The 27,405-nt window shown below is 40.2% G+C and overlaps 1 protein-coding gene across 2 annotated transcripts in view; it reads left to right on the forward strand.

Moving 5' to 3' along the window:
* Window positions 1–21,392, forward strand: part of TTC17 (tetratricopeptide repeat domain 17) — a 127,477-nt gene extending 106,085 nt beyond the window's left edge. For both annotated transcript variants that reach the window (XM_003781242.3, XM_023509362.1), the window contains exons 23-25: window positions 16,514–16,633; window positions 18,510–18,653; window positions 20,233–21,392. In XM_003781242.3, the coding sequence (XP_003781290.1) occupies window positions 16,514–16,633; window positions 18,510–18,653; window positions 20,233–20,364 (396 nt within the window). In that variant the 3' untranslated portion in view covers window positions 20,365–21,392. The remainder of the gene's footprint in view (window positions 1–16,513; window positions 16,634–18,509; window positions 18,654–20,232) is intronic.
* Window positions 21,393–27,405: the final 6,013 nt, after the last annotated feature.

Here is a 27,405-nt window from a genome sequence, read left to right on the forward strand (position 1 = left end):
GCGCCTGTGGTCCCAGCAACTTGGGAGGCGGAGGCAGGAGACTCGCTTGAGCCCAGGAGTTGGAGGTTGCTTTGAGCTATGCGACGGCACTCTACCCAGGGGGACAGCTTGAGGCTCTGTCTCAAAAAAAAAAAAAAAATAGTTTACTTGAAAGGTCTGGAGACTTGTACCTTTTAAGAAGGGACAACACTGAGGGAGAATGAGTCTTTTCACAGTAGCAAATAGCCCAGATTTGCAGTTAGTGATTGGATAAAGTTGGTCAACTGTCTGCTTGCCAAGCTTAAGGAAAGGCAAGTGCTCTCTTTAGAAGGTAGCATCATGTGGAGCCTCTACAGTTTTTTAGACACAATGTCAAGACTTTAATAAAATTGTACTAAACATCTAGGAGTTGAGACTGAAAACCAAGAGAAAGGGCAAACAATAGAAATGTACCCACAGAGTATACTGGCATTGTAGTTAAGACCAAAACTTTAAAATAACAATAATTAATTTGTTCAAGAAAATGGGAAAAGGGGAGGAAAGATGAAAAGGAAATTTCCCCAGAAAATTAGAATGTCTGAGAAAATAATCAAATGGACATTCTAGAGCTAAGAATTACAATAACTCAAATTAAGAACTGAATAGGTAGCTTTAAAATCATATTAGAGAGTAGAGATTTCAAAAATAAACCCTTGCATATATATGGTCAAATGATTTTCAACAAGAAGATTTCACTGGGGAAATCAACAACTGGGTCAGGAAAACTGTATATCCACATCCAAGATGGTGAAATTGGACCCTTACTTCATAGATACGCAAAAATTAATTCAAAATGGGTCAGAGACCTACAACTACACAACCCTTTCAATAAAACATAGCAGAAACATATTAAGACATTGTGTTTGGCAAGAAATTCTTAAATATAATACCAAAAGTACAGGCAACAAATGTATAAAGGCAAATTGGACCACATCAAAATTTAAAATTTATGTGCATGATTGGACACAATTAACAGAATGAAAAGGCAGCCCACTCTGGGAAAAAATATTTGCAAGTCATACATCTGATACTGGATTGATACCCAGAATAAAGAATTTTGTTTTTTGAGGGAAGAATCTTACTTTCTCGCTCTCGATAGAGTGCTGTGATGTTATAGCTCACAGCAACCTCAAACTCTTGGGCTCAATGGATTTTCTTGCCTCAGCCTCCCTAGTAGCTAGGACTACAAGTGCCCAACACAATGCCCAGCTATTTTTAGAGATGAGGTCTTGCTCTGGCTCATGCTGGTCTTGAACTCGTCAGCTCAGGCAATTCACCTGCCTCGGCCTCCCAGAGTGCTAGGATTACTGACATGAGCCATTGCACCTGGCCCAGAATAAAGAATTTCTACAACAAAATAACCCCATATAAAAATCTGCAAAGGCCTTCAATAGACATTTCTCCAAAGATGATATATAAATGGCCAACAAGCATATGAAAAGATGCTCAACATCACTAATTGAGTTGTCAAAAAAGTGCAAATCAAAACCACAATGAGGATGTGGAGAAACTGGAACCTTTGTACACTATCGATAAGAATGTAAAGTGGTAATAGAGGTAGCCTCATGGAAAAACAGTGTCATAGTTCCTCACCCATGTTCATGGGAGTACTATTCGTAATAGCCAAGAGATGGAATCAGCCTACGTGTGCATCAACAGATGAATGGTTAAACAAAGTGTGGGATACACATACAATGGATTCAGTCTTAAAAAGGAAAGAAATTCTGACACATGCTACAGCATGGACCAGTTTTGAGGAATTCTGCCAAATGAAATAAGCCATAAAAGACAAATACTGAATGATCCAACTTAAATGAGGTATCTAATCAAGAATAGTCAAGGTTACAGAGACAAAAAGTAGAATGGTGGTTAACAGTGATGGAAGGAATGAGATATGCTAAGTTGGTACTTAATGATACCGAGTTTCAGTTTTGCCAAATGAAAAGGCTTGGTTGCACAACAGTGTGACTATAATAAACACTATTGAACTGTATACATTTAGAAATGGTTAAGATGGTAAATTTTATGTTATAAGTTTTCACTATAATAAAAATCAGATTAGGCAGCAGAACAGATGATTAGTCACACCAGAAAAGATGAAAGGTCAAATCGGGTTATTAGAAACTATCCAAGCTAAAGCATGAAAAAAAATTTTTTGAGGTTAGTAGAAAATATCCAAACTGATGCATGATATAAAAGAGTCTGTAAGAGGGGCAAGGGAGGGTACAGAGATAAGAACATAAAAGACATGTGGATGCACCCCCACCCCCTAAAAAAGTCCAATATACGGAATCTCAGGAGAAGAGGAGAGAAACTGGGCAGGAGCAATGTTTGAAGAAGTAAGAGCTAAGAATTTTCTAAAAATGATGAAAGACATTATTCCACAGAGTTAAAGAAGGCTGTGACCCACAAGTATAAATACAAAGAAGCCCCATTGGAACATTATAGCAAACTGCTGAAAACAAAAGGCAAAGAATAAAACCTTAAAGACAGGGTGGTGCCTGTGGCTCAGTGAGTAGGGTGCTGGCCTAAGGGGTGGCAGATTCAAACCCTTCCCTGGCCAAATTGGCAATCAAAAGATAGGCAGGCATTGTGACGAGCGCCTGTAGTCCCAGCTACTTGGGAGGCCGAGGCAAGAGAATCGCCTAAGCCCAGGAGTTGGAGGTTGCTGTGAGCTGTGACGTGCATAGCACTCTACCAAGGGCAACACAGTGAGACTCTACCAAAAAAAAAAAATCTTAAAGACAGAGAAAATGAAGTCATTTTCAAATGAATAGCAAAACTGACAACCAGCTTCTCAACAGGAATGAAACCAGATAACAAAAGAATGACATATCAATGAAAATACTGCCAACCTAGAACTCTACACCCTGCAAATATCCTTCAAAAATGAAATGAATGACGTAGCCATTGTGCATGGTATTGGCAATAAGATAGACAAATAACAGTGGAGCAGAAGAGGGAGACAAAAAATAAAGCCACATATGTATGGTCAAATGATTCTCCTTAAAAGCACCACAGCATTTTAATAAGGAAAGTAAAATCTCTTAAACAAATATATATTGAACAGGTGGATATTAAAATAGAAGGAAGAAAACTCAATCCCTATCAGATTATCCACAAAAGTCAACTTGAGATGAATCATAAGTACCAAAACATAATAAAGATGCCAAAACAAAACATAGGAAAAATACTTTAAAATCTTACTGTAGGCAGAGATTTCTTAGAAAGCATGAGCTATACAAAAGAAAAATGATAAAGTGGACTTCGTTAAAATTAAAATTTCTGTTCAATAGACACTTAAGAAAGTAGAAATAGAATGGGATAAAATGTATCAGACAAAGGACTTGAGTCCAGGATATATAAAGAACTCCTATGACTTAGTAATAAAAAAGACAATGCAGTTTTTAAAAGGTTAATTTTGTGAACAGACTTTTCACAAAACAAAATAACAGATGTCTAACAGATGTTTTAAAGGTACCCAATATGTTAGTCATCTAGAAATGAAAAAGACATGATGGAATACCATTTACCCTCTTAGATGGGCTAAATTGGAAAAGATTGATAACAGCAAATGTTGGAAAGAACCCTCATACACTGCCTGTGGGAATAGCAAATGGTTTGATTATTTTGGGGAAAAGTTTGGCAGTTTATTAAAGTTAAGTATACATGACCCGGTCATTTTGCTTCTAGGTATTTTTCAGAGATACATGAAAATATATGTCTACAAAATATGTTAAAGTTCACAGCAGCTTTATTCAGAATAGCCAATAAAACTGAAAACAGTGCCCATCAGTAGAAAGAGTGGTGTATTCACCAAAAAAGAACCAACATCCATAGCATCAGTGAATTTCAAAAATATAATACCACTATAATATAATAGTGCATAGTATATGATTCCAACTTTATGAGATTCTAGAATAGGCAAAAACAACCTATGATGATAGAAATCAGATCAGTGGTTGTTTTGGGGGGAGGTGTTGACTGGGAAGTAGCACAAAGAATTTTCTGGAATGGTGGATATTTTTGTGTCTTTGGCAGTTACTTCGTTGTCAAAACTGAATGTTACAGTTAGAATCTGCGCATTTCTTTCTATATAAATTATACCTCAATTTTTAAAAATGAAAATTAAGGATCTTAGACCACCAAATATTGCCAACACATATCCTAAAAAGCACTAAAGGCTTTTTTTCACAGGCAGAAGGAAAATTATCCCAGATGGAAGCTCAGAAATATAAGAAAGAGCAAAGAGCAACAGAAAGGGTAATATTAGAGTAGATATAAATTAGTATGACTATACAAAATAAAGACTAATGTCTTCTGAAGTTAAAATTCCTGGCAACAATAATACAAAAGGTAGAAGGAAGCTGCACTAACTACTTCAGGTGGTCTTAGGTCCAAGTAGACATTTCACATTCATGCAGCTCAGTAGGCCTCATTTTGCCTGGGCCTCCCTCAGAGGGACGCAGGAGTGGGACTGCAGCAGCATCAGGTGTGCACTTCTAGTGTGAGTCTTCACGGTAGTTCACACCTAGTCCAGGGGCCATTCTCTGCCACCCCCCTTTTCTGCCAAGTGGCAGTTCAGGTACAAGGGAACAAATCAAATGATTAATTAGATACCCAAAGTATCACAGTTCACAGCAACCTCAAACTCTTATGCTTAAGTGATTCTCTTACCTCCCAAGAAGCTAGGACTACAGGTGCCTGCCACCATCCCTGGCTATTTTTTTGTTGCAGTTGCCATTGTTATTTAGCAAGCCTGGGCCGGGTTCAAACCCACCAGCCTCGGTGCATGTGTCTGGCGCCGTAACCACTGTGCTATGGGCGCCGAGCCTGCAGCCAATTTCTATGCCAGGTTGCCACATAGTCCTGTTTTACCTTGTAGGCTGGTACACAGTAGTCCCCACCCCCATCCACGTACCCCACTTCTCCAAGTAGGGACTGACTGACACTACTCCATGCCAATTGGATGAGCAGTCAACTCAACCTGACCAGAGCCAATCCAGCTGCTCTATTCCCTTTGTCCAGTCACAGACCCAATCACAAATAGGGACTGTCAAGCTCATGTGCTATCTCTTCCCTGCGACCAGTGAGGCATCAGTGCTTGGTTTGACCCAAATGCATCAGCTGCACCAAAGTGATATCATTCTTTCCATCCATCCTAGCTGCAGCTGGGTTTCTGGTCAAGTCTATTTTAGGGACACTGGAGAGAAGTGGCAGTGTCCCTCAGCATAGGTTTGTCTACACCTTTCACCCCATCATACTCAAAATCCAGGAAAGTTGGCCACCACTGAGGCTTCAGTCTCATCAGCATCTCTCTCCCCATGCCTTTTATGTCATGGTGCCAGGGCTATATTGAACTAAGGCTATGAAAGTACACTGCATTGCTCACTCCTAGTGGCTTTGGAACTAGTTAGATAATTCGTATGTCCACAACTCAGTAGGCCACTTAGGATCTTGCTTTCACTCAGAAGGATAAAACAAGAAACACAGCAAGCCAGCATTGCAGCTTTTCATGTGGTTCTCCAAGAGTCTCTAAAACTCTCTGGCATAGTCCCTGGGGCTGTTCTCTGCCCCCTGCGCCTCATGTGACAGCTCAGGGGCAAGGGATCAAGACCATACAGATGGCTGTGGGCACTTAAAAATCTCAAGTTCCGTATTGGAAATGATACCTCTTCTAACAGTCCCATGGGCCTAAAAAACGAAGGGTTCCAGCAAGGGATAAGAAAGATCACACTTGGGAAAGCATAGAGCTGGGACTTTCTACTTAGTCACTCACAGTCCTTCCAGTCTACTTGTAGTTGACTGGTCAAGTCATCTTTACTGTAAGCAGTGCTGCCTTGTAACATAGGTGACATCTATCTTTATTATGTCTCAAGAGAATGTGGCTAAAAAGTTAACATGATGACATTTATAAGTAATATATATTTTTAGTGTCTAATAAGTTTGAAGACACATGTTGTCATCCCTCTAGGCCAAGCACTAAAAGAACAGTAAAAGATGTATAATTAAGGGAAAATGGATAATAAACATTTGGTTAATTATAAAAGAGACAAGCAGGACTAAAGGATATAAAACAAGTGGATAAAATAGAAGGCAAATGGTAAAATGATAGAGATAAACCCTGTATCACAGGCAGAAGGAAAATTATCCCAGATGGAAGCTCAGAAATATAAGAAAGTAATCAGAATAAATATTAAAGGAATAAGTATTTTAGTCAGAGTAATAACATCATCAGACTGGGTTAACAAAATAACCCAATTATATGTTTATTAAAAGTAACACACCTTAATATAAGGTAGAAAACAATTGCAATTAAACAGATGGAAAAATACATTATGAAAATACTAATCGAAAGAAGGTAGCCATACTAATAACAGATATTTTAAGACAAGAAGCATTACTCAGGCTAAAGACAGGCATTTCATAATGATAAAGTGGTAGGGCCACCAGAAATATAGAAGTTGTAAATCTGTATGTAACTAATATCAAATTATATAAACTAGCATTGGCTGGGCATGTTGGCTCATGCCTATAATCCTAGCACTCCGGAGGCCAAGGTGGGTGGATTTTTTGAGCTCAGGCTTCAAGACCAGCCTGAATAAGAGCAAGACCCCATCTCCACTAAAATAGAAAAACTAGGTGGTGGTGGTGTGGTGAGCACCTGTACTCCCAGCTACTTGGGAGGCCTGAAGCAAGAGGATTGCTTAAGCCCCAGGAGTTTGAACTACAACACTATGGTACTCTACCCAGGGTGAAAAAAAAAAAAAAAGTATTAAACAGTGCTAGTTCTAAAAAAAAAAAAAAAAAAAAAGAATGGAATTAATAGACATAATAAACAACCATGCCTCTCAAAAAGTGATCGAATGCAGCAGACAAAGCAAAATCACTAAAAATATCAAACATCTTGCTAATTTAAACAAACTCAACCTGATAGTTATATAATGTTGTTTTTGACTATGACAAAGGCAACATGGGCTATCTTGACGTGAAGCTGGGTCTTAAATAAAGCCTGAGTTAAGTTTTAGTACACTGAAATAATTTAGACCATGTTTTCTGTTCATAGTGGTATTGAGCTAGAAAAAAGACTAAGGTTTTCAAAAAGATAGATTGAAAATCCCTAACTATTTTGGTAATGTTAAGCAGTACTCCTCTAAATAATCCATGGGTCAATGAATAAAGCACAAAAGAATTACAAAATACTTTTAACTAGATGGTGTGGTAAGAAGGACATAGAATATGAAAATTTATGGGATGCAACTAAAGCAGTACTTGAGGAAAGTTTATAGCCTCAGTGGATATATTAGTTTAAAAAGAAAACAAGGGGAGGTAAAAGTGATCTAAACTTCTATCTCAGAAAGCTAGAAAAACAACAAATAAAACTACACTAAGATATCTCTCACCCATCACATTAGCAGAAATCCAGAAGTTTGGTAAGACACTCCTGGTGAGGCTGTGGGGAAGCTGTCACTGTCGTATGTTGCTGGTGGAAATGAAAAATGGAACACTCTCTACAGAGGAATTGACTATATGAAGCAAAATTTTACATTCATTTACCCTTTTAGCCAGTAGCCCTACTTTCAGGAATCTTTCCTAAAAATATATTGGCAAAAAAATTGAAAATAGCCATAAATGAAGCCATTTTATTGTAGCCTGATTTGTAATAGCATTTTGGAAACAACCCAAATGCCCAGGTATGGGGGACTGATTGAATAAAAAGTTCCCTGTGGATGCACATTACATGTGAACATCCACACAATGGAGCTTACTGTAGCTGTCGAAAAGAAAGAAGACCACCTCCATAAGCTTCAGTGGAGTAATTTCTAGAACACCAAATGGTAAATAAAGGAAGTAGAAAAACACAGGCTGAGCATGGTGGCTCATGCCTGTAATTCAAGCACTCTGGGAGGCCGAGGCAGGTGGATTGCTTGAGTTCAAAAGTTCAAGACCAGACTGAGCAAGAGCAAGACCCTGTCTCTGCTAAAAATAGAAAAACCTAGCCAGGCATCATGGTAGATACCGGTAGTCCCAGCTCGAAAGGCTAAGGCAGAAAGATCACTTGAACCTAAGAGTTTGAGGTTGCTGTCAGCTACCGTGATGCCACAGCACTCTACCCAGGACAACAGAGTGAGACTGTCTAAAAAATAAAAACAGAAAAACACAGCATCTTAGGTTACTATTTATCTTCTTAAGAAATGGCAGGAGGAAAGGGAATATATGTGCAGAGAAATGCAAAGATACTTAAAAACACAAAACTACATCTTAGAAATATTTTTAAATAATTTCTCATAGAGTGAAGAAGAAAATATAGTGATGAGGACAGGGGATGAAGCTAGATTTCTTTGAACCTAGAGTACATTATTTTTCAATTTGACTTTAGAACCAAACATTTTACATAATCACACAAAATAACTTGTAATAAAGCAACTCCTAATTAAAATGGAACCTAACTGTGTAGTCAGTTGGTGGTATAACCACATCAAGAGGAATTATTCCAAATGCCTTTAAAACACAATTACAGTTGGCCCTTCAACAATGTGAGGGTTAGAGACACCAACCCCCTACAGTCAGAAATCCACAAAAGTCCTCTGTAGACTCTTAACTACTAATAGCATACTGTTGAACAGAAGCCTTACTAATAATACAAACCATAAATGAATGCATATGTGGTGTGTTATGTATACTGTATACTGTATTCCTACGCTACAGTAAGCTAGAGAAAGGAAAATGTTACTAAGACAATAAGGAAGAGAAAATGTATTTATAATTCATTACATGGAAGTGGACATCATAAAGGTCTTCATCCTCTCATTTGCACATTTGATAGGCTGAACAGCAAGAGGAGGAATTGGTTTTGCTATCTCAGCAGGGGCAGTGGTAGAAGAGGTGGAAGGGGAGGCGGGAGCAGCAGACGCACTCAGTGTAACTTTTGTGGAAAAACACCTGTAGCAAAGTGGACCCACATAGTTTAGACCCGCGTGCCAGGGTCAACTGTATTTGACTGTGTTGCCCATATAGTATTTACCTTCAGAACAAAAGAAAACCTTACACAGGTTGCATATTCTTTACCTGGAATGCCTGGGGGAAGAAGTGTTTTGAATTGAGGGTTTGTTTTTTTTTAATTTTGGAATTTTTGCATTATACTGATGAAGCACCCCAAATCTGAAAATCCATACTCTGAAGTGCTCCAGTGAGCATTTCCTTTGAGCATTATGTCAGCACTCAAAAAGTCTCGGATTTTGCAGGCATTTTGAATTTCAGATCAGAGGTGCTCAGCCTTTCTTGTGTTCAGTAATTCTGTTTTTGTTGATCATGTTGATAGTGTTCTTCTGAGATTGCAGGTCCTGTGAAATAAATGAGTAGTTTTGTTGGTGTTGTTAAGAACTGGAATTTTGAATACATAAGTCTGAATGATAATAAGTTAACACCTCTGGTCCTAAATTGGGAATATTAGGAAAAAATATGATGTGTTTTGTCATTTTTTAAATTCCTGGCTTTATGTGCTGAAAAGGCAAGACTAACCCAGTACTAACAAGCAACCTTAGTGTCTGTGATCCTTAGGTACCATTTTCCATTAAAAGGAACCAGGATTCCTTGGAGAAATAGGTTTCACCACATCTGGGAAGTCAGGGAAGGAACCAGTATCAACAAAGCTTGTGTCAAAAGAACTTAGAACCAAGTTGAATACACTTTCGTTGTCCAAAGATGAGACAGTTTGAGCAACAGGAGGATAATAACTATAACGAATGGAACACTTCTTACGTATATAAACTACGGAATTTGTTATGATAATTTTATCTTCAAGAATACATGGGATCAGCTTGTTTTTTTAAATGGAAATATAAAGGAACAAGCATATATTTCTAAATTAACTCTTCTTTGAGGTAAACAAATTATAAGAGAAAGTCTCTTTAGGAATACAAGGAGCGCTAACATCAGACTATTATAGTTTTTCAGCACCTAGTGAATTTATGGCAGTGATCATCATTGGCTGCTAACATCACAAATAGAAAGACACCCAGACAGTCTGTCTGTACCATTGGAAGTTCAGATTACCACCTAGGAAAACATTTTGTCCCAGTTCTTCCCCCAAAAGTCAAGTCTGAACCAATAAAGTCTCCGACTGCCAATATATAGGAAATAACAGGGTACACGGGAAACATGTTAAATGGTACCAGGAGGATGCAGTCAGCAGAGTTCAATCAGCAAGAAACTACAGGATAAATAACCCCATTTCTTCCACAAAAAAAAATAAGTTTGTAAAGGAAAAATGAGATAAAGATGACACTGGAGATGCAGAGACTTAAGGAACACATCAACCAATTGCAATGTACGGATCTTATGCAGATTATGATTCAAAATGTAAAAACAAAGCGAAGCATTCATAACATTCAGTACTCAACAGTACTAAAGAATTATTTTCAGTATTTTAGGCATTATGTTTCAAACATAAGTTTTTATCTTTTAGAGGTACACACTGAAAAATTTACTGGTAAAATTATATGAAGCCTGGAATTTGCTACACATTAACAAGAATGTGAGTGTAGATGAAACAGGATTAGCCGTGAGTTGATAAGCGTTGTAACTGGTGGTAAGGACATGGGAGTTCATTATACTGTTCTCTTAATCTTTGTATACTCTTGAAATTTTTCATTATAAAGTGTGTGAACGATGTGATCACAAGGATAAGAAAACAAACAGCATCCTAAATGAGTAGGAAAATTAAAAAGGCAAAGTGACACATCTTACACTAAAAATATGTTTAATTATTTAAGGTGTTTAAGTCAAATACTCAGCAGATGGGTTACGTGGATCAGAAATAATGACAGTTAGTGAATTGCAACCTTTTAATAAAAATACCAGAAATATGATAGACACAAGGAGATAAGTGAATCAAGACTCAGAAATTTTAACCATGTATCTCAACCTGGATAAAAGAAATCTGTCCCTACATACATGACAGTAAAACTTCAAAACAGCGAAGACAGGTATTTTTTTTAAGGTAGGCATGAAACAAAGTTTATTGAAGAGAAAGGTTTCCAGAGCAAGAGCAAGATAAAGGTTTACAAGAAACATTCGCCATGGACAGCGATGGGCCTCCTTTGTCTATGAAGGAGGAGGCCAGACAGAGGTATCTTAAAAGCATCTGTTTCAGTCAGGAGGCTATCAGGGAAACCAAAATAATACTGGTATTTCAGAAGAACAAATTTAATTTAGAGAATTGATTCCATTGTTGTGGAGGGCGGGAAAAATAAAAGGAAACACTGAGGTTAACCATAGCTAACAACTGTAGGAATAGCTCCACCCTAGGGGTGAGTGAAGGCAGCAAATTGGGGTGTTCAGAATTTAGAAGTTCCCAGGCGGAACTCTGGGGAGCTGGAGCTCCGTCTTCGGAAGAGGGAACACAGCCTGGCTGCTGAGGGAGCACCGTGAGGCTGGGCCTGGGAGTGCTGCTGCTGGAATGAAACTGACAAGAGCAAAACGTGCAAACAGGAAGAACGAAGTCCCTTCTTGCCTTCCAGTCTCCAAGTGCACACACATGTAGGACCGAACAAGCAGCCTCCTGGTAAAGGAGAAATGTGGTTTGCTAAGTTGAGCCACAGATAATAGAATTTTGGATTTGGGCTTGAAAGATAACAGCTTAATAAACATTACAGCAACTGTTCATTCATTCCTTCCACAAATATTTAATAGAGGTTTACTATGTGCCATTTACTTTTTAAGTGCTTGGGATAAGTCATCAAAGAAAAACTTAAGGCTCGGCGCCTGTGGCTCAAGTGGCTAAGGCGCCAGCCACATACACCTAAGGTGGCAGGTTTGAATCCAGCCCGGACCCGCCAAACAACAATGACGGCTGCAACCAAAAAATGGCCGGGCGTTGTGGCGGGCGCCTGTGGTCCCAGCTACTTGGGAGGCGGAGGCAGGAGACTCGCTTGAGCCCAGGAGTTGGAGGTTGCTGTGAGCAATGAAGCCACGGCACTCTACCCAAGGGGACAGCTTGAGGCTCTGTCTCAAAAAAAAAAAAAAAAGAAAAACTTAAAAGATCTCTGCCTTTGTGAAGACAGAAAAAAACCCGATCACCTACAGAATAACGATGGCTAAGATGACAGCCTATTTATTAGCCATTGTCAAAGCCAGATGACAATTTTGAAAGGATACAAGATCCCCTAGTATCGTGTGACCAACAGTGAGGTGAAGATCAAGATAGGTAAAGATACAGAAGTAGGAGAAGTTTACCACCCAGGGTCCTACCCTAAAGGAACTTGACGGCCACAGAAGATCTGAGACACAAGAAGATCTGCTAAACGAACGAAATAGTAACAGATATGCCAACCCAAACAAACATTACTTGTGAAAAATAACAACGGTAGGATTTTTTTTTTTTAATTGTGGGATTTTAAAAGAAGATACAGGCGGGGTGCTCACAGCTGTAATCCTAGCATTTTGGGAGGCCAAGGTGAGTAGATTGTCTGAGCTCACAAGTTCAAGATCAGCCTGAGTCAGAGCCACACCTCATCTCTAAAAAAAATAGCCAGGCTTTGTGGAGGGTCCCTATAGTCCCTCATAGTCGGGAGACTGAGGCAAGAGAATCACCTGAGCCCAAGAGTTTGAGGTTTCTGCGAGCTGTGATCCCACGGTACTGTACTGAGGGCAACAAAGAAGACTCTGTCTCAAAAAATAAAAAAAGACACAAAAACACTTAACTATAGAAGAAAATGTTAATAAATTCATTTACATTAGAATTTTAACTTCTCTAAATTAAAAAGAGGTAAGCCAGAGAGAGAAAACATGTGTAACACATTTACCTACAAAGAATTAATATACAAAATGTAACCATTGAACAGGATCAATAATAAAATGGAAAATGCATAAAAGATATTAACAGACATTTCACAGAAAGAAGTGATCTATGTGCCAAGTAAACACAATTCTTTAATCTCACTAATAACCAGGAAATGCAAATTAAGACTACTTAAGATACCATTTTATTCCCACTGATAATACAACAGTAAGATGCCACCTTACCCTCCCTGGATATAGACGAAGCACTTTAGTACTGGTGGGCTTATAAGCTGGCATAACACCTTTGGAAGCAATTTGCCATTCTCTTGGAGGTTTTTAACATTTGTGTGTGTTATGACCCAGCAGTTCTACTCCTGAGTATCGACTCTTAGAGAAACTCTGCACATTTATTTGCAACAAGATGTAAAAACAGGAAATAATCCAAATGCCGCCCATCTATAGAAAAGAGATAAATAGACTTTACTATGTTCACTTAATGGGCATTTAATTGTGTGAGGAAATTGAATAAACTAAAGCTACCTACCACAGCATGGATGAATCTTAGAAATGCTGTATTGAGTAAAAAACCCAACTCCCAGGAGAGTGTATACAGTCTACCATAGTTCCCCCTTACCTGTAGTTTCACTTTCCATGGTTTCAATTACTCTCAGTCGACCATGGTCTGAATGGAAAAGTCCAGAAATAAACAATTTATAAGTTGCATGTCATTCTGAGTAGCATAATGAAATCTCACGCTATCCTGTTTCATTCCCCTGTGGACGTGAATCATCCCCCGGTCCCGCATATCCACGCTGTGTGCCATAACCACCCAGTAGTCACTTAGTGGCCCTCTCATTAGATCAAAAAGCAGCACACAGAGATAGCTGAGCACTATCCATGGTTTCAGGCCTCCACTGGAAGTCTTGGAATATATCACCTCAGACAGAAAGGACTACTGTACCATGTTTATAAAGCACAGGAAAAGGTAAACTAATACTTTGAAGCAAATAGACGTGTATATGAGTGGTAGAACTGTTTAAAAGGAGCAATGGAATATTATAGACAACTTGTAGAATAATATGTGCCTCTGGAAAAAGGCAAAAGGATAGGGTAGTATAAGAACACACAGGGGCTGCAAGTATATTCTTCAGCAAGATGGTATTTTCAGGGATATTCGTTATTCTATGCTTTGCACATCAATGTATGTTTTATATAATTATATATTCTTACAAATACTTATATAATTATATATTCTTACAAATACTTTGTTTCTAAAATATTGGCATTAAAGAAACATTTTACAAAAAGAAAGAACCCTTTGGGGATGCCAGTCAGAAGGATCAAGTCACTTAGAAGGGAACAAATCAGGCTAGCTTCAGACCTTTGTGCAGCAGAAATCCCTGCACCCCAAGAGGGAGCAGGGAAGTGCTGACAGATTATTTGAGGAAAGAATAAACAAACTGTAGTTTACATCCAACCAAGCTATCTTTGACATATGAAAAACTTTCATACAGACAGAAAGTTTTGAACATACATGAGTGTATAGGGCCACTGTAACAAAGTACTACAGACTGGATAACAACAGAAATTTACTTGTTCGTAATTCCAGAGGTTAGAAGTTCACCATCAAGGTGCTGGCAGAATTAGTTCCTCTAGAGCCCCTCTCACTGCCCTTCACATGGTTTCCTTCTGCACACTGGGCCCTGGTGTATCTTTCCTTATAAGTCCTTCATATAATAAATACAATCATTTTAGATGAGGGCCTCACCCTAATGGCCTCATTTTAACTTAATCACATCTTAAAGACCTCCAAATACAGTTATATGCTGAGGCACTGGGAGCTTGGGCTTCAAAATATGAATTTTCAGGGAACACAATTTAGCCCATAGCGATGATCTCAAAGAATATTATTCCCACAAACCCTTTTCAAGGAAACTATTAGAAGGTAAACCTTGGCCAACCAGGTGATGTTTAGGGAAACCACACAAAAGTGAAACCAATACTAAAACAAAGCTGGGTCACAGGACAACAGATCAGAATATAAATACTATGTGCCCTAACAACTGGGAACAATGGCTCATACCTATAATCCCAACACTCGGGGAGGCCAACGTGGGAAGATCCCTTGAGCTCAGGAGTTCAAGACCAGCCTGACCAAGAGTGAGACTCTAGCTCTACTAAAAATAGAAAAAGTGGCTGGGCATGTGGTAGGTGACTACAATCCCAGCTACTCAGGAGGCTAGGGCACTTGAGCCCAGAAATTTGAGGGTGCTGTGACCTAGGCTAATGCCATAGCACTCTAGCCTGGGGCTACAGAGTATAACTCTGTCTCAAAAAAGAAAAAGTTCTGGAGGGACAAATAGTAGATTTTTGTGATAACCTTGGAGGAAGGCCTTCTGAACTTTATCTCTAATGACGTCTCAAACCCTGAAAATTGAGACGTCATCAGAGATAAATTAATAACTGAAAATTGAGATGTTATCAGAGATAAATTAATAAACCAAACTCTAGGAATCAAAATCTGCATCACACAAAGTACCTTAAGTCCAAAGGCAGACTTCAAACCAGGGGAACATTTATCAGTAAATCTCCTGGTATAAAGAGCTTTTGCCAATAGACAAGATAAAGACCTTATAGAAAAATTAACCAAATATAAGGACAGATAATTCACAGAAAAGAAAGAGAAAAGACTGTCAAATATGAAAAGATAGCTTCACTCAAAAGAAGTAAAATGCAGAATAAAACCACATTTTTCACTTATCTGGTTGCTGAAGGCCTAAAAGTATAATAACAGAATCTGATTAGACTGTAAGGAGATGGAGACACTGGTGTATTTCTGGCAAGAGATTAAATTGTTATAATCCTGTTGGGGGCAGTGTGGCAGTATCTATCAAAATGACAAATGTATTTTGATACAATGTATATTCCCTTGACATAGTGTAGCCACATCTGGAACCCTACAGCAGCCCTTGCACAAATGCAAAATTACCGGTTTTGGTTACTTTTACAGCATTGTAGTTGTCAAAAATTAGGGGGGGGAACAATTCATTAATAAAGATCTAGTTAAATAATGGTACTTCTAGGAAAGTACTATGCAGTTGTTAAAACAATGAGGAAGCTTCTACACTGGTTTAGAAAGATCTTCAGGGTATATGCTGTAGAGAAAGATGCCAAGTACACTGAGTGTCATCTCTTATGTAAATAATAGTATACTTTCACATTATAAAAGAGTAGGAATGTAGTTCTATATTTATATTTGGTTGTATGTTACATAATGATATTCTAGAAGGTCATATAAGAAACTAAACAGTATTATATATAGTAGAGACCAGGATGGGAAAGAGTATAACTTTGTATACTTCCTGGTATTGGAAACATGTGAATGAGTTACCTGTTACAAAAGTTAAATAAATTTAAATAAAATAGAACATAAATACGAGATATAGCTATTCAGTAGTTGAATGTATTCAAACAAGGTACTTAACCTCTCTAAATCGCAGTTTTCTCATTTATAAAAAGGCTATAATAGTATCAAGTTCATAGGATTTTTCTAAGGATTAATGAATGAGAGGATGAATGTAAAGTGTTCAGCAGAGTGCTTCCACCTAGTAAATACTCAGTTAAGTGGATGTGACTAGTGTTACTGATCTTAATCTTGGTGGTAAATTAGTACGTGGAGAAACAGCAGCCTTAGCTGACCTTCCCTTTGTAGAACCAGACGTCCTGGGTCCTTTCCAGCATGGCAGCCCTCTACTGGAGAGTGAAAGGCCAAGGAAAGAAGGCAATCGACTGCCTGCGCCAGGCTCTGCACTACGCTCCACACCAGATGAAGGTGAGTGGGACTCGGAAAGCATGAACTTCTGTCCATCGGCTTTCCATTCCCATGGTTTATTCCGACATTTTGACTAGCCTTCCTACACTTAGCCAGTAAGGACACTGAGTAAGGGCAGGGTGGTGCAGAGAACCCCCTCTGACCCAGCTTGTGCTACAGCAAACCTTTGCCTCCTGACATAGCAAGTTAGAATGTGGGGAAAGTCTTCAGAATTACTGAAAGAAATTACATCATTTAATACCCCTCCTTCTGTATTCAGGGCCACCCAACATACAGCAAACACATTGGCATAGGAGGATCACCACCCTAGAAGTCGTTGTGGGTTTAGCTTATCTCTAAGGGCCAGGAGGCCTGTTAGACCTGTTTTGGTTATACTCTTAAATTGAGCTTATTTCTCAGAGGATCAGAGATAGAAGCAAATTTCTGTTTCTTCATATTCATTAACCAATTTCTGGTCCTCATCTAACTTCTTCTTTTCCACATAAAGAAAAAAAAAAAAATACCCAGTTAACCCTGTTTAAAATCAGTCTTTTCCAGAAGGCCAGTTTTTGTTATGATGGCTGAGAACGTACAGTGTGTTTACAGCACATGTGTATCCACGTGTGCAGAGTTCTGCGTTAATCCAGATCTCATACTTCTGAAGACATAGCCCATATCATCTTTGTTCATCCAGGCAAAATATAGACTGGTGGAAGGAACACAAGCTTTACTGTCAGGCTCCACTAAGTTCCAAACACAGCTCTGTGAGGCAAGTTATTGAACTTCATGAGTCGTCTAAAGACGTGCACAGCATGGATGTCCTATAAAGACCTAATGGGTCTTTTTTTCTGTTTCTTCTGTGTCTCCTAAAAACCCAGTACAGTGTGCTGTCAGCAGCAGTTGTCAGGTAACATATTTAAAAGGAATAAATATTTGTGATGATAATACTGCTACTTATTCACTCTATCATTCTGTGCCCTTCCTGTTAGACAGTAGGAAAGGGCCAAGACTACCTGCGGGGAACAGCAGACTTTCTGGAAGGGCAACAGAGTAAACATTTTGGCTATGCAGATCAGACAGCCTCTGTTGCAACTACTTGATCCAACCATTGTAGTTTGAAAACAACCACAGAAATAGATAAAGGAATTGGAATGGTTGTGTTCCAGTAAAACTACAGAAATGGGGAGCAAGCTAGATGTGGCCTGTGGGCTGAAGTTTGCCAGCCCTTGCTCTAGACAATTCTGTGGTCTTGCAGACAATACTTTGGCTTTTATGACAGCACAACTCAAAGTGTGGTCTGTAGACAATACTACCAATCCACAATGACACAAGGAGCTTGTACCAGAATAAACCAACAACATTACTCAGCAGATTTTTTTTTGAGACAGAGCCTCAAGCTGTCCCCCTGAGTAGAGTGCTATGGCATCACAGCTCATAGCAACTTTCAACCCCTGGGCTCAAGCAATTCTCTTGCCTCAGCCTCCCAAGTAGCTGGGACTACAGGTGCCCGCCAAAACGCCCGGCTGTTTTTTGGTTGTAGCCGTCACTGTTTGGCGGGCCTAGGCTGGATTTGAACCCACCAGCTCATGTGTATGTAGCTGGCGCCGCCTTAGCCACTTGAGCCACAGGTGCCAAGCCTCAGCAGATTATTTTACTTCAGCTGACATTTCTGCTTTGTATTTTGAGGCAAGCCAAGGCTTTATGAAAGAAGTAATGGATATTCTGGTATAAGCTCCTCATCCATCACAGGCCACGAGTTGTAGCAGATGAACACTTTAGTTGTACTAATCTATTATTTGCCAGCAAACCATACTACATTCTTTATGATCATGAAAACCAAAAATGAAAGCTGCAAAACTCAATATTCCCTTCTTGCCATTCTCCTTCCTTCCCCCAGGATGTGCCCCTGATTAGCCTGGCCAATATCTTGCACAATGCCAAGCTCTGGAATGATGCCGTCATAGTAGCCACCATGGCGGTAGAGATCGCGCCACACTTCGCCGTGAACCACTTCACTCTGGGCAATGTCTACGTGGCAATGGTGAGCCTGGGGGTGTGAGCAGAAGATCTTGACTCTTCTTTAATCACATCTTTAATTTCAGAACTTCTTTGAATTGCCCTTCAGTTTCCTATAAGTTTTCTATCTAAAGTTGCTAGTTCCACCAAGAGTATATTTTACAGGTAAGGGGCTTGGGAGGGATTTTTTTTAAATAATACATGAAATCCTTCTAAGTATTTGCAACTCTGGTATTCCTCAGAGAACCACAAGTTTGATGTTTCTTCTGTGTCTCCTAAAAACCCAGTACAGTTACCGCAAGTTTAACACTGATAATAGAGTTAGACTTACTGCAATTTCCTGGCCACAGCACCTATTCCAACAAACCTCTCCTAGCACTCCCTGTAGACGCTGTTGAATATCTCACTGTCTTGCTTCCAGGTTGGATTAGGAACCTGTCATCATACTCCTGACACCCTGTTCATATTTCTCTTACTGTCCTTTTACCTTAATTTGTGATTTTTTGTTTAAGCATTTGTCTCTCCCTCTGGACTAAAGACTCCTCAGCAACAAGACTGTTCTTTATCTCCGTGTTCCCAGCACACAGTAGGTGCTCACCAAGTAGTTAGTGAATGATGAATTTCCTCTAGTTTCATGGGATACCATTTACAGAGAAAATGGCAAAGTCATCATCCATATCCTTTATTCTGGGCAGAAACGAAGACCAGTTTCAGAACTGAAAATCCCCGAGGTAGCCCCCAAAGCTGTCATAACCAATTTTAACATGAGCATCGTGCCTTTCACTTCCATCTAAAGCCTGGTGTCACACAGGAGGCTGTCCCCAGGATGGTCTCCACAATTAACAGCGTGGGGGCCCTGGGCTGTAAGCTTCATGTATCATCCTTGACTTTAAAGGCAGAGAGTACAATTTTGCCAGATTTCCCTCTCTGCTTCTTCAAGTTGAAAAATCTGCTTTTCCCCCCAGTAAATGTGAGAGTTGCTGCTGTGAATGAGAAGTCATGTGTTTGGGCTCTTCTTTGGGAGTATTAGTCTAAGAAAAGGATTGACATCTTCAGTGTGGCAGTGATTCCTTCCCAAGCCCTGTTTGAATTTTTAAATGTTAGGAAGAATAAAAAACTCTTCAAAATTTATTAGTCACATAAATACCTGACTATGCTTCCATCTTTGCAACTGCAGTAGAAAATTTAGACATATGCATAATGAGCGTTTACTGGGCGTGGTTCTGGAGGTTTCTGCGAAGATTAAATGGAAGGATTGCATGAAGCACCTAGCGCGGTGCCTGGCACATTTCAGGTCCTCAGTAACGTTAGTTCTTATCACTACCATGACCATTCCTGCCACTGGATTCATAAAAGCTGATCTACCTCCTCCTCTTCAGCTCTTGGGCTCGGCCATAGTTTTCTTTGTGATGTTGTACCGTGGGGACAGAGGCAGCTGCTTCCTCCGAGAGAAGCCTCAGAGTTTTCCAAAGAGACTTAGATCCATTGAGAAAATGCTTCAGGATTGTCACCAGCACAGAGTTGCTTTTCAAGACAAAAGAGGGCACAGTGTGTATGTAGTCTCGTGGTGCCATCCCCCTCATATTTGTCTCTGCCCCTCACAGGAAGAATTTGAAAAAGCACTGGTGTGGTATGAATCAACACTGAAGCTGCAGCCCGAGTTTGTCCCAGCCAAGAACCGAATCCAGACCATCCAGTGTCACTTAATGCTGAAGAAGGGACGGCGCTCTCCTTAGTGTACTTCTTTCTCTCTTTCTCTTTACTCATGCTCTTAAAAAAGAATAAGAAAAGATACCAATCATTGTCAGTATCTACTTTTAATGATGTGTTTGAAAATAACTAAGACTTATAACAGGACCTTTACATATGTGGGAATTGGTTTGTTTTTGTTTTTTAAGTTCCTTTTCCCCTCCCCCCCAACCAACCTCAAAAGAGGCATCTTCAGAAACACAAATTTCTTAAAAGGAAAATGCAGCTTAAAGATATCATGTAAATACTGAGCCAAGACATTTCAGGAGCTGTGCTCTGTTTCCAAAACCTCGATGCCTTTAGGGCTCTCCTCAGTGGTCCAGCCAGCCCCCTCTTGGGAGGAGGACGCCACCGCATTGCACATTCTCTGCTTCCTGTTGTAGCCTCTGCTGTCAGTGGAAATGCAAAAGCCCGCGTGGTGCCCGTCAGTGAGAAGCGATGTTCTGCGCTCGCCGGTAGATCTCCATGCTGTCCCCAGTCCTGTCCGTTCCATGCTGCTATGTTACAAACTCTCAGAGGTAGTTTGCAGGGGAAAAGGGGGAAAATGATTTTACAAACAAAGTATTTACAACAACAACAAAAAACTCTTAGGATCACCCAACCCTTGTAATGTTATTTATGTTGGGGAGGGAGGGGGGCTGAGAAGGGGAAGTCAGCAGTGTGCAACATCTTTATCATTTGTACGTTAATTACAAATCACAAGGAAACCAATAAGCTGAAATCCTATATAACAGGCTTATATGTAGAGAATATGTATATTTGAAGCCCTCTACAGAGTGAGTCTATGTTTTACTAATTCTTTGTTCACCGTGTTACCCATCTTGGAATAAGGCGTGTCAGCTCCCTCTCTCCCAGGCCTTCAGAGTCAGCAACTCGGGTGAGAGAAATGAGCCAAGATTGAATGTTTCCATACGAGGCTTTTACCTTTGGTCCCAGGAGAATCAGAAACTCCAACATTTTGGAATCTTCAAGGGCACATACTGAGAACAAAAAATAAAAGTTGTTTATGAGCAAATAGGTTTGTAGTGCGATTTTTTTCTTAAGAACCTGGCTAATTTGGACAGCTCTAAAACCCAGCTGTAACTCTGGATCTGGTCTTCTCAAGCCCTAGGTTGTCTTTACCCTCCTTTCCTTCCTCAGCAGCAAGGTGGAAGAAACAATCCACCGGTAGGTTTTATGTTGAGGAACTTTTTGCATGATACATGTAGCCAGGAAAGATTCATAGTCAGCACATGTTCAGACTTTACTGTATTGTTGGTCTTCCTAGTAAAGGAAGAATAAGCCACAAAGTCACACCCCCTCGGGTAAGCACTGATCCAGAAGTTCATCCAAGCTTCGTGGAGAGCCTTGGGGGAAAGTCATACCAGTGTGTAGTATCAAATTGAACGTTTCATTTGGGAAAACTGAAGACAACATTTCTGTGGGCTTTCCTAGAACACTACCATGTCGTATACTAGCTCACTGAACTAAGAGGGTTTGCTTCCAGCACAGACTGTAACTTCTTAGGAGCAGCTGAGTGATCAGACGTACCTGTGAACTCTCTCCCCTTTATGCAGCTACAGACCAACTAATTACAGTTACGTAGCTGCATAAAGGGAGCTCAGCCTTATTCACTAGGTGGATCTTTACAAATTAATATGTGTGTCTAGGCGTAGTTTCCTGCTTCCCCATCTCGCTACAATTTGGCATCTAGTTTTCCTAAAATCCTCAGTAATTGCTTTGTTGTTTCTTTGTAATATATATACGATGAAATTCCCTATTGAATGTGCAGCTCTATGGGTTTTGACAACTTCTTAGAGTCATGCAGCCACCACAACAGTCAAGACAGAACTTCTGTCACCCCGTAACGGACCCCTCTTTCTGCCCCTTTATAGTCAAACCTTCTCACCCTTAAACCCTGGGCAACCACATGTCTGTTCTCTGTCCCTATAGTTTTTCCTCTTCCACAGTCTCATACAGGTTGAATTAGTATATGACCTCTTGAGAGTGGCTTCTGTCCCTTAACATAAAGCAGTTGAAGCCAGGCAAGTGGCTCACACCTATAATCCTAGCACTCTGGGAGGCCAAGGCAGGTGGATTGCTTGAGCTCAGGAGTTTGAGACTAGCCTGAACAAGAGCGAGATCTGGTCTCTACAAAAAAATAGAGGAAAGAAAAACTAGCTGAGCATTATGGCAGGTGCCTATAGTCCCAGCTACTTGGGAGGCTGAGGCAAGAGGATCACTTGAACCCAGGAGTTTAAGGCTATGACACCAGGGTAGGCTCTCTCTACCAAGGGTGAGAGAGTAAGACTCTGTTTCAAAAAAAAAAGGGGAGGGGGGGAAGCCCTTGAGATCCATCTATGCCATATGCATCAGTTGTTTGTTACTTTTTATTGCTGAACAGTGGCCATGGTTTGTTCCTCTTTTGGAGGACACTGGCATGTTTCCAGCTTTTGGAGCTTATGAGTAAAGCTGCAATATATTCGCATACAGGTTTTTGTGTCAGCAGCTATTTTCCTCCTCTGGACCTTTAAAAGCAGGAATGGTAAGCCAACACTAAACAGAGGTGTGTACAGGCAAGTGTGAATCTCCTTATCTGAAAGGAAGGGGAAAGAGCTTGACTTTTCTTTGAAATGACTGGGAATTGTTTCTACAGCATCGTTCCCAGCCTCAGTTCAGAGTCTTCAAACCAGGGACTTTGCTGTGTGGCGGGCTGACACCAACATGTGTGCAGCTCCTACAGGGCTGGTCTTGTCAGAACCTCATGATGACAGAAAGTCAGGCAGGTGGGGACAGGCACCAGGAGGCCCAGGGCAGCCATCTCCCACCCACCCCTGCCTCATCCCAGAACTCCATGGGACTTATTCACTAAACAAGTCAAAAGTCTGACTTGAGTTGGACTAAGACATTGGCACCAACTTGCAACCCGTTCCACAGGATAAGGGGTGGCAGGTAGTATCCCTCCATTTCACACACGGGGGCCTGAGAGCTACCAGGGCAACTTCCCCCAGAACTTTGGCCTTCTGGCACTTGTAGCACCTCCTTTGTGGTGGGGCTTGCTCCTGCTTCAGAGAACCCCTGAATGGGTTCAACAAACCTGGGTTCAAATCTTGGTCCTGCCTCTTACTGGCAAGGCAGTCTTGAGCAAGTCACTTAGCTTTGAGCTGAATTTTTCACTAAAAGAAACTATGAAAATGATAAGAACTACTGTTTTTCACAGGGAATTGCTGTAAGAATTAGAGGAAATAAAAAATAGTTTGGAAGCAGCACCGTGCAAGTGCCCAGTAAGGGGTAGTTATTGCTATTGACACCATATTATAGAAACTGAATATTTAAAAGAATTCTCAAGAGTTAATTTGAAACAAGAGCCTGCCATCCAACTCCCCAAGGCCTCTAGACAGGCCAGCCTCACTGTCCAATTTCCAACACTTTTTCTTAATCTGGTGTGCCCTCTCCCTTCCTCTCTGATTTCTCCTCCCCTTCTAGACCTTTTTCTCCTGGGCTTTTCCTGATAACACTGGTTGATCTGTATCTTTTCTGATAAATACAACAGCTTCCATTCACCAAGCCAGACAGGAGGCTGTGTGCAGTCAGAAATGTCCAAGATTCATTGAACTTAGTATGTTCTGAGATTATTCTAAGAGCTTTATGTGAGATAAAACCCATTTGAGCCTCAGGTACTACTGTTATCCTGACGTTAAGAATGGGGAAATCAGAAGCTGAGATAAGTAACTTGCCAAAGGCTACAGCTACGAAGTGATAGAGTCAAGGTCTGAGTGGGCACTCCTAACCGCCATGCTAGGCTTCGTTATCTTATTGAATCCTCACAACTACAAAATAGATAGGCAATATAATCTCTATTTCACAGATGAGAAAACCAAGACTCAGAGGTCAAGTAACTGTCTCATGATCACACAGTATCTGGTAGAGGTCAGATTCAAACCAAGCTCAGATTCATCCAATCCCAAATCATTGCCATGACTCCTCTACCATGGAGCTTCCGTGTATAAATGATTTCTGGTAAGGAGTTCATTCTGAATTTTTCCATGTTTGCTATCAGTGTTTTGATCTTGTCTCTCCCATCTGTGTTCATATGTCACGTGTCTGTGTCTCATAGCACTGGATGCAGACCTAGAATATACAGAGAACTCAGTAAATGTGCAACTGGTTCATTCCTCTGCTTCCTGCCGTTAGTGTTCTGAGGGCCTTCCACCCACATCTCATAATTTTTTAGGAAACTAATCTTAGGGAAGTGAAATCTCTTGCTGCTCTGCAGTGGGACTTGCAAAAAAGAAAGCTCCGTCCTTTGGCCTCAGGCTCCCTGCTCTCAAACTAACTCAATCTGGCTAACAGAGGAAAGTGCCTAGATACCTGTGCACCTCACAGGGCCTATTCTGCCCTTCACTGCCCAAGAGCCTTATACCGCTGGCTAAGAAGAAGGTGGGACAATACTGGTGTTGCCAGGTTCAGGAGATCCACACCCTTTCCTGGGCCTCCAGGGACTCCACCTTGACATCTCTGCCTGCTGCTGCCTCCCAAACAGGGAAAATTGACTTTTGAATTCAGCATCTGTGGTTATTCTAATGATCAGACAGGCATTTGTATATCAAACCCCATGTTTGCCCTTTCTGCAATTCCAGCTTTTGTTAACAAATAGATTTAATTCAACACTTACTTATGTCTGATACTGGATGAGACATTAGACATGGTCTCTGCCCTCAAACAGTCACAATCTACTTGAAGAGACAAGACTGAGATAATTTTAGGACCCAAAGTCGACTCCAGCAGAAGCCTGAATGTTGAAGACCCAGAAATGAATTCTATGATGAACATCTGAGTGTAACCTTTTCTAGATGCTCATACCTTGGTTCGGACTCTCCAACCAAAGTTCTCCATGGCTCAGCCCCTGAGTGCCTCTCCATGCTTTTCTACTGCCCCTTATTTATTCAACAAACATATATTAAATGCCCACTATGTGCCAGGCACTGTACCACTTCAGATAATTCAATATGTTAGGAGACTAAAAGATAGAAGGTGGGAGGTGCTGAAAAATAAAACTGGGGCCAGCTCATGAAAGACATCATAAGCAGAACTGAGGAGTTTGGACTTTGTCCAGAGTGAAAGGGAGAGCCCCTCCCAGCTTGCACTTCAGGCTACAAGTTAGTGTTTCCCACATGCACCAAACTTCCACATTTCCAAGTCTGCGATCATGTTGTTCCCACTACCTGGAATGCCAACTCCTTGCACTCTTCCCCCTATTTTTTCACTTACTTAGTACTACTGGTTTTCTGAGGCTCCTGTGGTGCCTGCCATATGGTGACCTTCATCACACTGTGTTGAAATGAACTCATACGTATCTTGTCTTCATTCAGACACTTTGCTCCATGTCTTATCAACATCTCTGTGCCCTGTTTTCACAACACGTAAACCTGGCACAACGAAGTTCCTTGATTAAAAGAAAAAGAAGCAGCTATGGAACTGTTGAACTGATGGTGAACAGACCTAACAATATCCTAAGAAGCTATAGCAACATTAGAGAGAAGAAAATAGAGAAAAGGAGAAGGAATAGTGAATCATGGAGAACTCCAGCAGGTGTGTGGAGAATCTGCAGAGTTACTACCTGTCCTCTCTGCCTCACTCCTGAGCCACCTATTGCTCCTGACTCAGGTAAAGCACTTTGAACTGGGACAGGCACACACTAAGCAACCAATAAATATTAGCTCTTATTATTAGTGGGGGCCTTCAATCTTGCCACTAAAGTTTTTCACAATTCTAAAAATAAATTACCTTTTCTCCTCTGTCAAGAGTTTTATTCCATTTCAGGATCCTGATTCAAAGGATCCTGATTCAAAGCAGTCCTTAAGCTTTCTCTTCTATAAAAGCTAAATAGAAATACCTATTTCCTAAAAAATAGAAGAAATTTTTCATTATCTCCCTATTTTTCTCTTTGGTGGATTTCTTCCATTCTAACTTCCAATTCACTGAATCTCTCTTCAACTGTGTCTAGTCTATTGTTTACTCATCCATTGATATTTTTATTTCAGTAATGACATTCTTCACCTGTAGGATCTCTAGCTGGTTCTTTTTCACTATACAGGGTGTCCATAAAGTTTGTGTGCAATTTAAATTAGTTGTACATGATTTCTGGTAAGGACTTCATTCTGAATTTTTCCATGAGCTGTTCATGTTTCATAATCTCTCCTTATTTTATGGATGCTAGCCTTTCTTTCAACTACTTGTACATTTTTCACATGTATGAACTTACTTTTCAAATTGGTCTATTATTTCTAGTTCATTCAGAATGAGTTCTCCTGTTTGTTGGGTGTGTAGGCTGTCTAACCCCATAATATTTTCATGCCCCACCCCAGTTCTTAGTTTTTAGATCGCCACTCTTCTCTATACATTCTCTCAGCATTCTTAGTGGTCTTATCCATTTACATGGTTTCATATACTGTCTCCATGCTGGTGCTTTCCAAATTAATATGCCCAGCATAGATATTCTCTGTTAGCTCTAAACTCCTTTATCTAACTGTCTGTCTGATATTTTCATGTGGTTCTCTACAAAATGGAATTCCTTCTCTTCCCCCAAAATTCTTGTCTAACTTTGATCTTCCCATTTGAGTTAACAGCTACTCCCTCCATATAGTTATTAAGTCAAAAAAATCCTAATCATGTCAGAATGATTTTGTCATTCTTCTGCTTAAAACCATTGACTTACAGTTGACTTACAATAATATATAAAACCCCGAGGGAAAAAACCCTGCACAATCTGGATCACTTCTCTGGCTGTGTCACTTATCAGACTCTGTCTTGCTTACTACCCTCCAGCCACATTGACATTCCAGTTGTGTTTGAAACTTCCAGTCATGCGTATGCCTCAGGGATTGTGGGCATATGCATTTGTTATTACCTTGGTTTAAAATCCTCTTTTGCCAAGTAAGGGAAAGAGGCTCGCCATCTCATCACCTTTTCTGTGAGGTTTCCCTGATCTTGACATTTTAAATTGTTACACCCTCCTCCACACTTTACTAATCTTTCCTTCATCACTT

Source organism: Otolemur garnettii, unplaced genomic scaffold, assembly GCF_000181295.1.
Source record: "Otolemur garnettii isolate 467f Iridium unplaced genomic scaffold, OtoGar3 scaffold00001, whole genome shotgun sequence".
Taxonomy (NCBI): Eukaryota; Metazoa; Chordata; class Mammalia; order Primates; family Galagidae; genus Otolemur; species Otolemur garnettii.